This window comes from Calypte anna, chromosome 13 (assembly GCF_003957555.1).
Source record: "Calypte anna isolate BGI_N300 chromosome 13, bCalAnn1_v1.p, whole genome shotgun sequence".
Classification (NCBI taxonomy): Eukaryota; Metazoa; Chordata; class Aves; order Apodiformes; family Trochilidae; genus Calypte; species Calypte anna.
The window spans coordinates 7,495,448-7,508,291 of record NC_044259.1 but is presented as its reverse complement, the minus strand read 5'-3'; the positions used below and the strand labels follow the sequence as shown (position 1 = coordinate 7,508,291).

Below are 12,844 nucleotides of genomic sequence, written 5' to 3'. Positions count from 1 at the left end.
TCAGACACTTTAGGAGCTTACAAGTAAGATCTTGCAGCCTTCAAAAGCAAAGCAGTAATCTCCTTGAACTCACCTCTGCTCAATGCCAAGATGTGCATTGATACTGGCATATCGAGCTGTGCCAGTGAGATTTTTGTCTTCTCTGTATGGTATGTGTTGCCGTGTCCTGTTGTCCCGGTACTTTTTGGCCAAACCAAAGTCAATAAGGAATAACTTAAAGAAAAATGAAAATAGATTATATTCCTGTACAATGCAAGGAATCCCCAACTTCTTTTACTAGGCACTAGCTACATTTTAAGACATCCACAAAATGTAATAGCCTACAGTTAAGAGGAAGCAAAGTAACAGTGCAGATTTGCAATGAGCTTTAACCAGCCAATTCAAAACTGAATTAATTAGTTCAAGCCTTTTCTGAATCCAGTGGGATGGATTAGATTGTGCTACTCAGCAGCTGTAGCTTAGTTCTACAACTACTGTATTGTAGTTTGCATCGTATTAGCTCTAACTACAGTGCACAACTTAGGGAGGAAACCAAGTCTTGTGAAGGACACCTCACCAAATCCACTCACACCAGATTTACAGAGTTAATGGTAGCTCAGCAGCTTAACGCAGGAGGCACACCCTATATATTCTACTGCATCAAAGAACAATTCTGTCACTCTGCAGAGTATAAGGTTGAAACCTTCAACAGTAAACAAGACCTCTTCTTTTCAGTCATATTCTTATTTTAAGACTACCAGAAGACCATCACAGCAGCATGACACACTGGTATTATTACAGCCAGGAAGCTGGGGCCTAGTACATGGAATCCAGTTCAGGTTTCTAATAACCAAGCTTGCCCAACAATTTTGGATGTAGCAACAAAGGAGTGGGTGCTAAATAAATCAGTGTGCTGACAGCCAGCCTATCTACAAACATTATACAGACTGCACCTCCTTGTCACAAGGCTCAGGACTAGACAAAAAAGCTGAAGCAAAAGTATCTAAGGATAATTTCCAATTCTAGCAATCAGTCTTCAAGCTACAAGTCAGGCTGAATTTCTAATTCCAATGGTGGATTAATGCTGCAGCACCAGGTACTACAGCCCCTACTGATTCATGAATACTGCAAGAGTAATTTGTGTGGGCAAAGGAGATGATGGGAAGACACAAGATTCAATAAATTCTCTGTAAAAAACTATTCAGTGTCACCTTAAAGGTGATTCCAGAACAAAAGATGCAGCTTTAAATGTAAGCAAGTACTGGTGACTGATGTGCAGCTCTGGCTACATCCAAGACAAGACAAAGGGTCACTCTGGCACACTGAAAGTATTGTAAATTATGAAGTGACACTCAACATGGAAGTATCAAAGGTACTGAAAGACTAAAAGTCTCAGAATTGCATGGGAGGTATGTTTCAGAATTACAGTTGAAGATTTCCTAACTATAGTCTAGACAGGAAAACACAAAGGAAAACGACTCTTAAACCACTGGAGCAAAAAACCTGGAGCTGAAGTCTTGCTGTGATTTATATGCAACCACAAAGCACAGAAGTTCTGCATTCACTGTTGCAGAGGTCACCCTGAAAATCCAGAATGCTTTGAGCAAGAGGAGTTAAACTCAACTGCACTGGTCAGACTGTTCACAGAAGCAGAGGTCTTGTGTTTGTTGCACCCACTACAGCTACCACTAGAGGTAGGGAGGTAGTGAACATGGAGATGTTTCTCCAGCTACCAACCAGGGATTTTGATACCAGAAAGCTTCTACATCATTAATATACAACAAATGCAATGTTCCTAAGCAATGCTTGAGCTCAAATGCAATCCCTTATTTTCTCATTTGATGACACTCTGATGTTTAGCAAACTATTTTTGCAGGCCCTTTGCCCATTAGTTTAACCAAAATATTATGACTTGATAAGGAGAAAACTAAACAATATACTCAGTCAGAATATTTTTGTTGCACATTTAGTTACAAACACTTTAAACAATTCAAAGTCTTCACATGCTTTCAGTAATCCTGGGGATCTTGCTGTTAACTTTACAGTATGAAGGGACAAAGTCACAGTTCATGAATCAAAATAGCCAACACTGCAAGTGTGCCTGTAATACATAGTTGGCTGGTGTCTAGCCCTGCTTAGCACTGACCTGCTAGGAGTACTTTCTTCCAAAGTTATAAAATAAATCATGTTCTGCCTCTTCCACAACTGTTATGAGATCTCTTGGATTAGAACTGAGAAAGGTAATTCTGCATTGTCAAGAGGCATATGTTAAAAAAAAAACCAAACCCAAACCCAAAACTAATTCAGCAAGACAGACCTGTTTTACACCAGTCAAGTAACTGGGTATTATTTTCTGGCACCCCTTTCTTTCAGGAAATTAAGGCTCATTTTGCATGTTAAATTCTAGATGGGTGGAAGGCAAAGGAGTGAATCCATCATCTGTCTTGCAAAGAGTTAAGTTGGAAGATACAGCCTGATCTGGACGAGCACAGAACATATCAATGCCAGCCAGCAGGAACACAAATATTCCCACAGATAACCTCGTATCACCTTAATTCTGTTTGTTGCATGATCAGCAGGAAACTGGAGAAGTAGGGCAAGATTTTTGCCAAAAGCAACTAGAGAAGTAGATCAAAGTCTTTGCCTCAACTGATAAGAGACTTTCAGAAGCAGACAACAGCATCCTATCAGCTTGCATCCAGCAGTTAGCTTCCTGGGATTTAATACATGAAGACTATCACTGTGGAAAGTTACGGACTGATTCCATGGCCAAACTCCTGAGCTATGATTCACATTCAGCCATTTCCAGCTGTCCTGCTATGAACTGGCATATGTCTTCATTCCTCTCCAATTCATCTTCTCTTTAAGAGGAGAACAACATTTAACACTATGAGATATTTGTCCAAGACAGTTTGTTACAGAAATTTCATTTTATAAACACAATGGATGAAAATATTTCAGTTCTTGTCGCTTATTTTGGAAGATTTTGACCAAAACCTGCGAAGGAAAGGGTTTGGCTGAATTGATAATTGAAGTTCTCCAAGTGCATTCAAAGACACTACAGGAGCCCTACTAGAAGACAAGCAGACAGCCCTACACAGAGGACCTCTTATTTCACAAGGGTGGTATGTCTACCCTTCAACACATTCAAGAGATTTCAAGTTCTAAAGGGCAAAAGTAAAACCTGCTTCTGCATCTGAAATCAAGAATGTACATTTAACCCTTTTTATTATCAAGTTTAGAACAACTCCACAATTTCAACAAGCGCCACAGGGAAACATCTTAGTAATGTTACATGTTTGCCAAGTATGTCTGAATAATGCCAACATAAGAGGTGCTTTTGCAAGGTCTACATTCTCCAGGAAAAACAAAAAAGAAAACCAAAACAAAAAAAACCAAAACAAAAAACCAAACCAAACAAAACCAAACCAAAACAAAAATAAAGCACATGAATTTGGGGTTGAGGTTGGAATAGGAGACAGTTCAGACCTGGTTTAATCCTGAGAAAGATGGGTCCTGAGAAGTACTAACAGTCATGCTTCTTTTCCTCTTCCCCACTGGAGATTCTAAACACTGAACAAACAATAGAGGGTGGCAGTGCATCAAACAGTATTGCTTACATTGCAACAATGGCCGGCGCAGACAGGCAACACCGAGGCGTTTGAGAAAGAACAGGGTAGCCAAATGCCATCCTTCTTCCACCAAGCACTGTAGTTTTCAAAAAACTATGTTTGTATATTTTTTATTTTTTTTTTTAAAGGAGAAAATTTGGAAGATGTGACAAGGTAAATTTCAACGGAGCCACTCCAAAATGGCACTGCCTTGACAAGGGATAGCAATGGTGACATTTGGCTCTATTAAAAAAGGAAATCGAAGCTTTGCTTACAAAAGCATCCTTTGATTCCACAAACTGCCCTTCCCCCAAAAGACATTTAGAAAAAGTAAATCTTCAGTAAGGAAGAGGTAGAAGGCATTTAGTCACCTTAAAGTTTACTTTCATAAGCATGCAGGGCTTATTTCTAGCAGAGCTGAAAATTCATCTTTTAAAGTGGGAGCAAAATTTCTCCCAATCACCAAATTAAAATTTGAAAAAATTAATTTATTTTTAATAAATCTGACAGGAAGCTACTGGAACAAGATTACCATGCTATTCTAGGCTTTGTGGCCAATTTTCTGGGCATAGTCATCTCAAAAAAAATCCAAAACCTATCCTTAGTTACAAAAAATAAGCAAAGTAAATACTGTATGGTGGCAAGTGTTCCCGTGGTTCAAAACTGAAACAACCCATTCCTAATTGTGCTCATGTAAGCCTACAGATTTGTACTTCCATCAAGAACTACCTCCCTCATCTCTAAAACCCTACAACAGGAACAAAGCCCACACCCACAGTGTTTACCACCGTATCTCTGTGTGGCTCTTTAACTAGCCTACTAATGGGAAAAAATAAAATGGTTTACAGGCAATTTTGCTTTTCATTTCAGTTGATGCAAATCTAATGTGTTCCCCCACTAAAGGAAGTGCAGCAGCATTTCATAGGCCATTAATCCACGTCCAGATGAAACAGAATGCAGCAATGCCAACCTAGCATGACTGTGCAAAAGTATAGAAAAATGGCCCAAAAAGAACAACTGGAAATCAGAAACTAAACCTAGGGGGAAAAAAAAAAAAGTTATATTCTAAGTCATGCCAGAAAATTAAGGAGCCTAACTGCTCAACACAGCAGAGAAAAATAGAGCTCTACAGAGTGAAAGTATGAAATTTGGGAACAAGAAAAGTTTAACAGCAACAGGATTACATGTAGACTGCCCTTCAGCTGGACTTACAAGCTTTTCCAACAATGGTTGGATCTAAACATTGAGTGCACTGCACCTCTTCAGACAAGAGCTGTTATCCCATGTTAATCAAGCTTTCCCCTTCTAATGCTCATGGCCCTGAAGTTGGCATTCATACAGGCAAACAAAGGTAAACATTTTGAACACCAGTAGTGCCTAAAGATAGACATTCTCTGATGGCATATAGAGAAGTGGGAATCTTGCTTCCAATAAACCACTTGATCACATACATTTGTCCTGAAGTTAATTTCTATTAAGTAGCATGCTTAATGCATTGCCAATGCTGCCTGTCTGCCCGAGCTCAACATACAAATTGCAGGATTAAGCATATTTCACTCAAGAGAACTAGAAATAAAATAAAAAAACCAAAAACCCCAGTTTTCTTCTATATAAGGTTTTCAACAGGAAACATGCACTTCTGACTATGTTTACCCACCCAAACAAGTTCAACAACCTCAGCCATGCCCCCTCCCCACTTCTTTTTCCAGGAAGTAAATTGAGTGCAGTTATTTGTTGTACAACATATTCAAGTACAACTTAAGTTTTACATCAACATATTTGCATAAATTCATTTATTTATAAAGACAAATGACCTAAATGTTGGCTACTAGTTGTATGGTATCTGCAATTCTGATGGATGAAGAGTTCTCTTTACCAGTCTGTGACTGCAAGATTTAAACCCCTGGTGACTGGTAGGTCAGGAGCTCCCACGCTGGCACAAATTATTTTCATCCAAATCAGCCCCAGAGCCACAGGTAAGATTTGACTTTATCATTGAGGAAAATAAATTATATTACATAAGTCATCTAGATAATGAAACTCCATTATTTAGGAAAGTAGCTAGGTATTCTCTAGGGTTAGTTTATGATCTTCTTGCAATCAAATGCATGGCACAGGTAAGGCAAGGGGGTCACACACAGGTGTATGCCACTGCATTTAGAAGCAGACATTGACAAATCCAAATTCTCACACAGAATCATGGTTTACCATCCAGAACAGTTTCAGCAGTGAGTTTTAAAAATGTTGTGCAGCTTGACTAAAGTGACATAGCCATTCCCTTTGGATCTTTTAAGCAAAGAGAATTAGACTAACCTTATTACAGTGACGCCCAATACCCATTAGGAAGTTATCTGGTTTAATGTCTCTGTGTATAAAATTCTTTGTGTGCACATATTCAATTCTACTGATCATCTGTAAAAAAAAAACAAAAACAAAACAGTAATAAACCATGTACCATGTCAATGAGAGCATTATGATTCTCTTAAACCTTCAATGAAAGGATTAATTTTGTGATACGTTCCTCTGCAGCTTAAGTTTATATACTAGCTGAACCAGGTCTTTTTTTTATGCTGTCCAAGTACACTTTTTTTTTTTAAAACTCCATAATGAAATGGCAGATTAACATGTATGTCTGGGAAATAATTTCAAGTATTTAATTTTCTAACTATAGTGTCCAATTGAAGAGTAGGTTTTTTCCTTACTTCAGAGGTTTTCTACATCCACCACAAAATCCTAACCCTCATTCCCTCCCCCTGGCCAAGTTACTCATTCATCATCAGGCCACTCTGCCAGGCAACACTTTACACAGAGCAAGTAACAACTTGATTGTGGCCCATACTGTCATATCTAGGCTACCATGATGCAGGAATAATAGTCAGCAATGAAGATGCCAAGAAATTCTGGCACATCTGTATCATCATATATGGTCATATCATTTCCTGTGCGTGAGATCACAGCACACACATTTATGTGGTTCAGATTTCCAGCTCCCAGAACACCCTTCACACATCCTTTAGTGAGCTGAATTGACACACCATACCCCTAACAGATGTCCTACTGGTTTATGACAAAAGCCAGTTCCATGTACATCCCCTTCTATGTTTCCTAGATGACAACTAGCTGGTGTTTATCATCCAAAGAAGTACCACACAAAAACCACACAAATTCCCTGTAGATGCTGTAACACCCAGACTCTATCTAACTGAGCAGGCAAATGACTCTTTAAAGTGCCACTTACTTAGAGCAGTTGAGAACAGGGACAGCTGACCTTGTATCCATAAAGATGCCATCATGAGCTTCCTTGGCCACAAGCCTGGCAGACTCTGAGCATCTGGCTAAGTGACAACTTGGTACTAATACTGATTACGTAATATTAGATGAAATTTAAACTAGCATTGAAAATTCAACTCCAGAAACCCTTACTGCCTTTCTAGTACCTGAAGACAGAACAATCAAGCTATTTCTTAAATAGCAAGAAATAAATATGGCTGGACATTTCAAATGCTGTACTGCCATGACCAAGTTGAAAAAAATATATCAATTACTAGAAAGACTAAACAGGTTCTGCTGATGCCTTAAGTAACAGACTTGAGTTTTAGAGGCCTTAAGTTTGAGGCAATGCCACATTCACTAACAGCTTTAATAACTGTCTTCAGGTACCACAACAACCAAAACTGTATTTATTATCTCATGATCTGACACTAGAAGCTAAAGAAGGTTGTGAGTGCACAGTGATATTCAGTAAGAACAAACCCAGAGACCTGCATGCTGCCTGCCTGTCACTGCAGCTGCCCTACATGTAACAGGTTTCCACTGAATCAAGTCAACCCTAACTAGAGACTGCTTCCATCCTTACAGTACCTCCCCCATTACTGATACTGGGGAGGTAATCCACTCAATACTAGTCTCAATACTAATAAAGTTGTCCTTGATAGAGCTGCAGCATAAAGGAAATGTTATCTGTGCTGCCCTCCCACTATGGGCCTGTGTCCACTATGTCTGCCATGGCACACAAAAGTCACAACTGCTTTGTTCCTATAAAGGTCAAGTGTTCATCTGCTCTATACAATACTTCACAGCGCATTATTTTACACACTTTGAGAGCCACGCTGCACAAAATGGCTTTAGGGTTTTCAACTTCCTCCCAGTAAAATGTGTACATACCTGGTCTGCTAACATAAGTACTGTTTTCATCGTAAACCTGCGGGAACAGAAGTTGAAGAGGTCTTCAAGGCTGGGACCAAGAAGATCCATAACTAGAACATTGTAGTCCTTTTCCTGACCATACCACCTGCAACAAAGAAAATTATCCAGTGTTAGCAGGAATCCTAAAGCAGCCCAGGATGCCATTAGTACTCTTGGTTGCAAGGGCACTTTGCTGACTGACACTCAAGATTAAAAGCTAACTAAAAACTAGAGCAAGCAGTGTCTTGTTTTCCCCAGAAACAAAGTCTGAGAACAAAACAGAATACAAGTTTGCAAGTTTGTGCATGGATTTAGTTTTCCCTCTAGAGGATCCCACCTTTGCAGCAACTGAAATACCAAGCACCAAAATATATAATCAAAGCAGAAGCCCTTACATGTCAATAGACTGAGGTGTGTACAAAATCTGAAATTAAACTTATCTGCAGGACACCTTACATTCCTATCATTGTTTCCTGTGTTATTTAACTTGCCAGAAACACCTTCAGATGCTTTAGGCTTTATTTTCAGCTCTAATTTATCTGCAACAGACCAAAGCAACTCACAATTAACTTGTACAATACTACTTCTACTACTTCATTCAACACAGTAACCGATTTCTGTGGTCCTACTGAAGATACAGACTCAAAAACAAGTTTTCAGAGAGGAAAAACCACTCAAGTTTCCTAAAAATACAGATGTAGCAATGTAGCAATTGCAGCTAAGAAGACTGTGATATACACCCTTAAGTATCTGATGACTCAGGGCAAAAAATTAAATGGTACCAATGCTATGAGCACAAACAGAAGGCTACCCATGTGTATTTTTCCTTCCAATCCGTATCTATAATTTCCACCACAGCTTTATGTTATCTGCACCTGGTGGAGAATATTTCACAACCTAAGCTATCTGAGAGGACCTGCAGTCAACACCTTTCACTCCTGCCAAGTGAACCTGAATATTATTTTCTACAGTCCTTTTGCACATTCCAGACAACTACAGTTAAGTGAGAGGGGTGTGTGAAAAGGTCTTCATGAAGCTGAGTGCTGGTACATCACTGTAAAGATTCAACACTTTATTGATCAGAACGCTGCATTTTGCCTTTTCTAGGCACCCAGTCTTTTTGGCAGGGACCAAGCACCAGGAGTGGATGGGCAGGACACTGACTGACCAGCTCTCTCCTGGACGAGGCTTGATGTTTCCAGCAACAGCAGTGCAGGCAAAATACACTAAGAATACACCCCATAATAAAAGCTTGCAGATTAAAAAAAAAAAAAAAATCTCAAACACAGAAGTAGCTGGGGCTTAAAGACCTGTATAGACATTTTATTTCCACTTTAGGCAATGACTTCAGGAGAGTCATGCATGGTTGTCTGAAAAATAGTTACCACTGATAAAGCTGAGAAATTCCTTGGTACTCACAGGACTCCAAGCTTAGCCAGAGTAGTAAAATAAAATGTTTACATAACTGTAGAGAAAAGATTATGTATTTGATTTGTTTCAGGAACTACTGGCTTCTACCTTCTTATTGGAATTCTAGTGGAAACAACGGACTTCTATAAAATTTCTAATACTGCATTACAATGTTTTACATGGACTGTGGATCATACTCTTTGTTTTACAACCAATCTAGGACCTTTGCTCACTCCCTACATCAAAAGGGGATGCAGAAAATACGTATTTTGAAAGCAGTAATTAAAATGAAATGTCAACAGAACAGTTTTCCTCCAACATGTTTATGTTCATAACAATACTGCTAAATAGCATTTATCAGGTTTTGTCTTCTTAAAATTCATTAAAAGTACTATGGATACTATCAAATGTACCAAAAAAAGTGACCAAACCAAATGACAAGTGACTCAACTGGAAAAGCATGTTTATGGTATTATTTGATAAAGTCAGTAATTTATGACGAGGTTAATATTCACACTGCAACCTGACACCAAACCATAAATACATGCATTTTGGAAATACTTGCTCAGCTAGGTCCTTTTAGGGAGTGATCAGAAGCAAGTTTCAACTGCAATAACAACCAAAAGGACTGTTTAAAATACACCATGCAGAGATTGAGTCAAAGTAGAGATGCTGTTAATAAACACTCCTAATGAACTATGAACCACCTACAACTGAAGAATGACTGCATACATACTTCTTGGTTCCTACCAAAGTCCTGCAAACAGTAGTTTTGACAAGGCTCTATAAACAACTCCATAGGACACAAATGAAAAGAAAACATTACAGTAATCTAGAGTAATGAAAACTGGACCATTAACCTGCTTATTCTGTCAGATGAAACAGAAGTTTGTTGTGAAAGTGTAAAAAACAATGGGCTGAACTGAAGCATTCTAATGTCCAAATCAATATCCAGATAAATTCTTAAAGAAATGGAAGTCCAATTCAGATACTGAGTGTAATTGTTCAATACTTTAATGGTTCAGTACCCAAGAGAAAGAATTTTAAGAGAAAAAGATCAAAAAATCAGCCTTCAACTGAGCTGAGAAAATTTAGTTACAGCATCACAGAAAAAGTGAAGCTGATGAAAAAGATGAAGTGCAGTAATTCAGGATGATTGCACAACCTTTTATTTGGCCTATGTCTGCATATGCACAAGAAAATTTTCATCTCCTGACCATTTTGTACTAGTGAAAAGCAGAATCAACTCTACAAGACAAAGTAGGAAGATGTGCCCTCATAACATTTTGGTTTTGTTTACCTGCCTGCAATTCATCTCACAGAAGACTGAGCCATCTATTAATTTCAAAACTGAAATGTCTGCTAGGATACTGGAGTAACCTGTGCTTTATTTACTTTGTTAACACTGCAAGTTCTCATTTCCCTTGGAACATTTCCAGGGAAAATGGGATTAAGAAGTAAGGATACATCATGTGGATTCAAAGTCAAGTAGCTGCTGCTCAGCTCAGAGTAAAAGTGTCAGAAGTCTTGGCTCTTGTCAGGAAACCTTGGATATAATGGTATGTATCCACACATTTTGGATATGCACAAATTCAGAGCACTTCAGCAAGGGCTAAGGTGTAGACATCAACAAACTGAACACAACTCCAGAAGCAGAAGCTGGTAAAATGAGAAATCTTCAAAAATTCTAAAATTGCTTCAACAATGAAACACAGAGTGAACCACTAATACTGAGGAATGATCCATACAAAGCCCTGAACAACTATTAGATGACACTAAGCATCCCAGAACACAAACGTCTCACATTTATGTTAGAGCACCATGGACTTCTTTTTTTAACCACACCTGGAAGTATTCTATCACATACTAAAGCTGAGGAAGCAGCAGCAATACCATTTTAGCCTGGGAAGTTTTGGAGGGGATTCAAAAGTGGGAGCAGATAGTTAACTATTTGACAGTTCACTGGGGTGGGTAATGACTCTGCACAGTTACATGTGGTGTATTATTTCAAGAAAAGTTAAATGACCAGAAAACTTATTATATCTCTAACTCATTCCTACAGTACTGCACATCCAATTAGAACATATTTCCTAAGCAGAGGATTTTGGTTCTGTAGGACAGGTTGATTCCTACTTATGCAAAAAAGAAAAAAAGAAAAAAAAAGAAAAAGAAAAAAAAAGCAACCAAAAACCCCAAACAAGCCCCAAACACACACACCACTAACATCTCATACAGCTTTTCAGAATCCTAGTCCATATCCAAGCTGTAATGTGTGCCCAAGCTCACACATGCATGAAAATGCTTTGTCACTCTCCCTTGCCTCATCTGTTTAAAGCTGCAGATCAAATTACTAGAGATTAGTTGGAATACAGCAAATATCCTTTATGAACCTTTTTGTCAAACCATGGTTAAAGATTGAACAGTGACCTTAACTTGACTTGGTGACTTATCTGACCAAAACTCACCACGTCAACAAATTTCCACATCATGTGGCTTAGCAGTCTGATATATTGCCCCAGTATACATGCAGAGCTGAAACTGTAAATGTTTTATTCAACTTAAGTGAGGTGTTTCTTTTTAAATTCCCTTGACTGTAGATATGTACTTCAGCAACTGCATATATTATAAATAATAATAATAACGAAAGAAGTGCTTTTTAAAATGTCACAAGATGTTTAATAGTTTTTGGGTTTTTTTAAACTGAAAAAACCTTTGAAAGAGTCCAATTGAGGCAGGCCAGATAGAAGAGAGAGGTTAGCAACAGGCTTACAGAATTCAGACACTGTCTGAATGTTATAGGATATAAAATTATAGTTTCAGACTACTGTACCACGTACACAATTTTAGCAGGTGACCAGCAGTTTCATCCATTACATCAGCATTTGTAATTCCAACAAGGTAACAAAACCAGCAGTTAATTACAAAAGCTACGTATGAGCTGGTCACATGCTGACCAAAAGGATTCAGAAAATTCCCATTAAAAACCCCTCAAACTCAGATCAAGGTTAACCTAACTCCTGAAAAAAACATACAGTTGTTAATCACTGGTAAAGAACCCTCAAATCCAACGCATTCTGAAATGATAAAGACAGTAAAGGCATTGTCACCATTACCATAGTGGTTCATCATTTTGTCTACAGCTTTTTGTACACAAACCAGAACAGCTCAGTGCCACAAGAAAGTGTTCCAACTACCACAACAACTGTAACAAGACTATTTTATTCCAGCCTAATAAAAGCTCTCCTCAATCAACACCTGCTTTGCCAGGTAATGTATCCTACACTAAAGGCTTCGGTCAATTTGATCATCAACTATTCCAGTGGAGGTTGTGGCAACCTGGAATTACAAACAGAACTGCAGAAGGTCATGTTTTTGAGATCAAAAAAGTATTTCCTGGTTCCTGACTACAAGGAATTACAATGCTGCTTGATAGTATTTGAATAGTTAAACCTTCAGACTTCTAGAAATCTCTGTAGTCACATTCAAAAAGAATTTTAAAAAATGTTTTGGAACTCTGATGTTTCACTGCTATCCTAAATCATAACATTTGACCCGACAATTACTTTTAGTCCTATGCAATTATTTTTCCCAGTATTTTTGCTTTCAAACACCATGTGACAGAGTTTACATGACAAAAACAAAGATTGTCAGAAGAATTA

The 12,844-nt window shown here is 38.3% G+C and overlaps 1 protein-coding gene across 5 annotated transcripts in view; it reads right to left on the bottom strand.

Moving 5' to 3' along the window:
- The window catches only part of CSNK1A1 (casein kinase 1 alpha 1), a 34,015-nt gene that overhangs the window by 12,871 nt on the left and 8,300 nt on the right, over nt 1-12,844 (bottom strand). For 3 of the 5 annotated variants that reach the window (XM_030459431.1, XM_030459433.1, XM_030459432.1), the window contains exons 3-6: nt 7,755-7,881; nt 5,904-6,002; nt 3,469-3,552; nt 74-213 (exon numbers count right to left, since the gene is read on the bottom strand). In XM_030459431.1, coding sequence (XP_030315291.1) covers nt 74-213; nt 3,469-3,552; nt 5,904-6,002; nt 7,755-7,881 — 450 coding nt within the window. The remainder of the gene's footprint in view (nt 1-73; nt 214-3,468; nt 3,553-5,903; nt 6,003-7,754; nt 7,882-12,844) is intronic. The other 2 variants (XM_030459434.1, XM_030459435.1) reach the window with 1 other exon arrangement.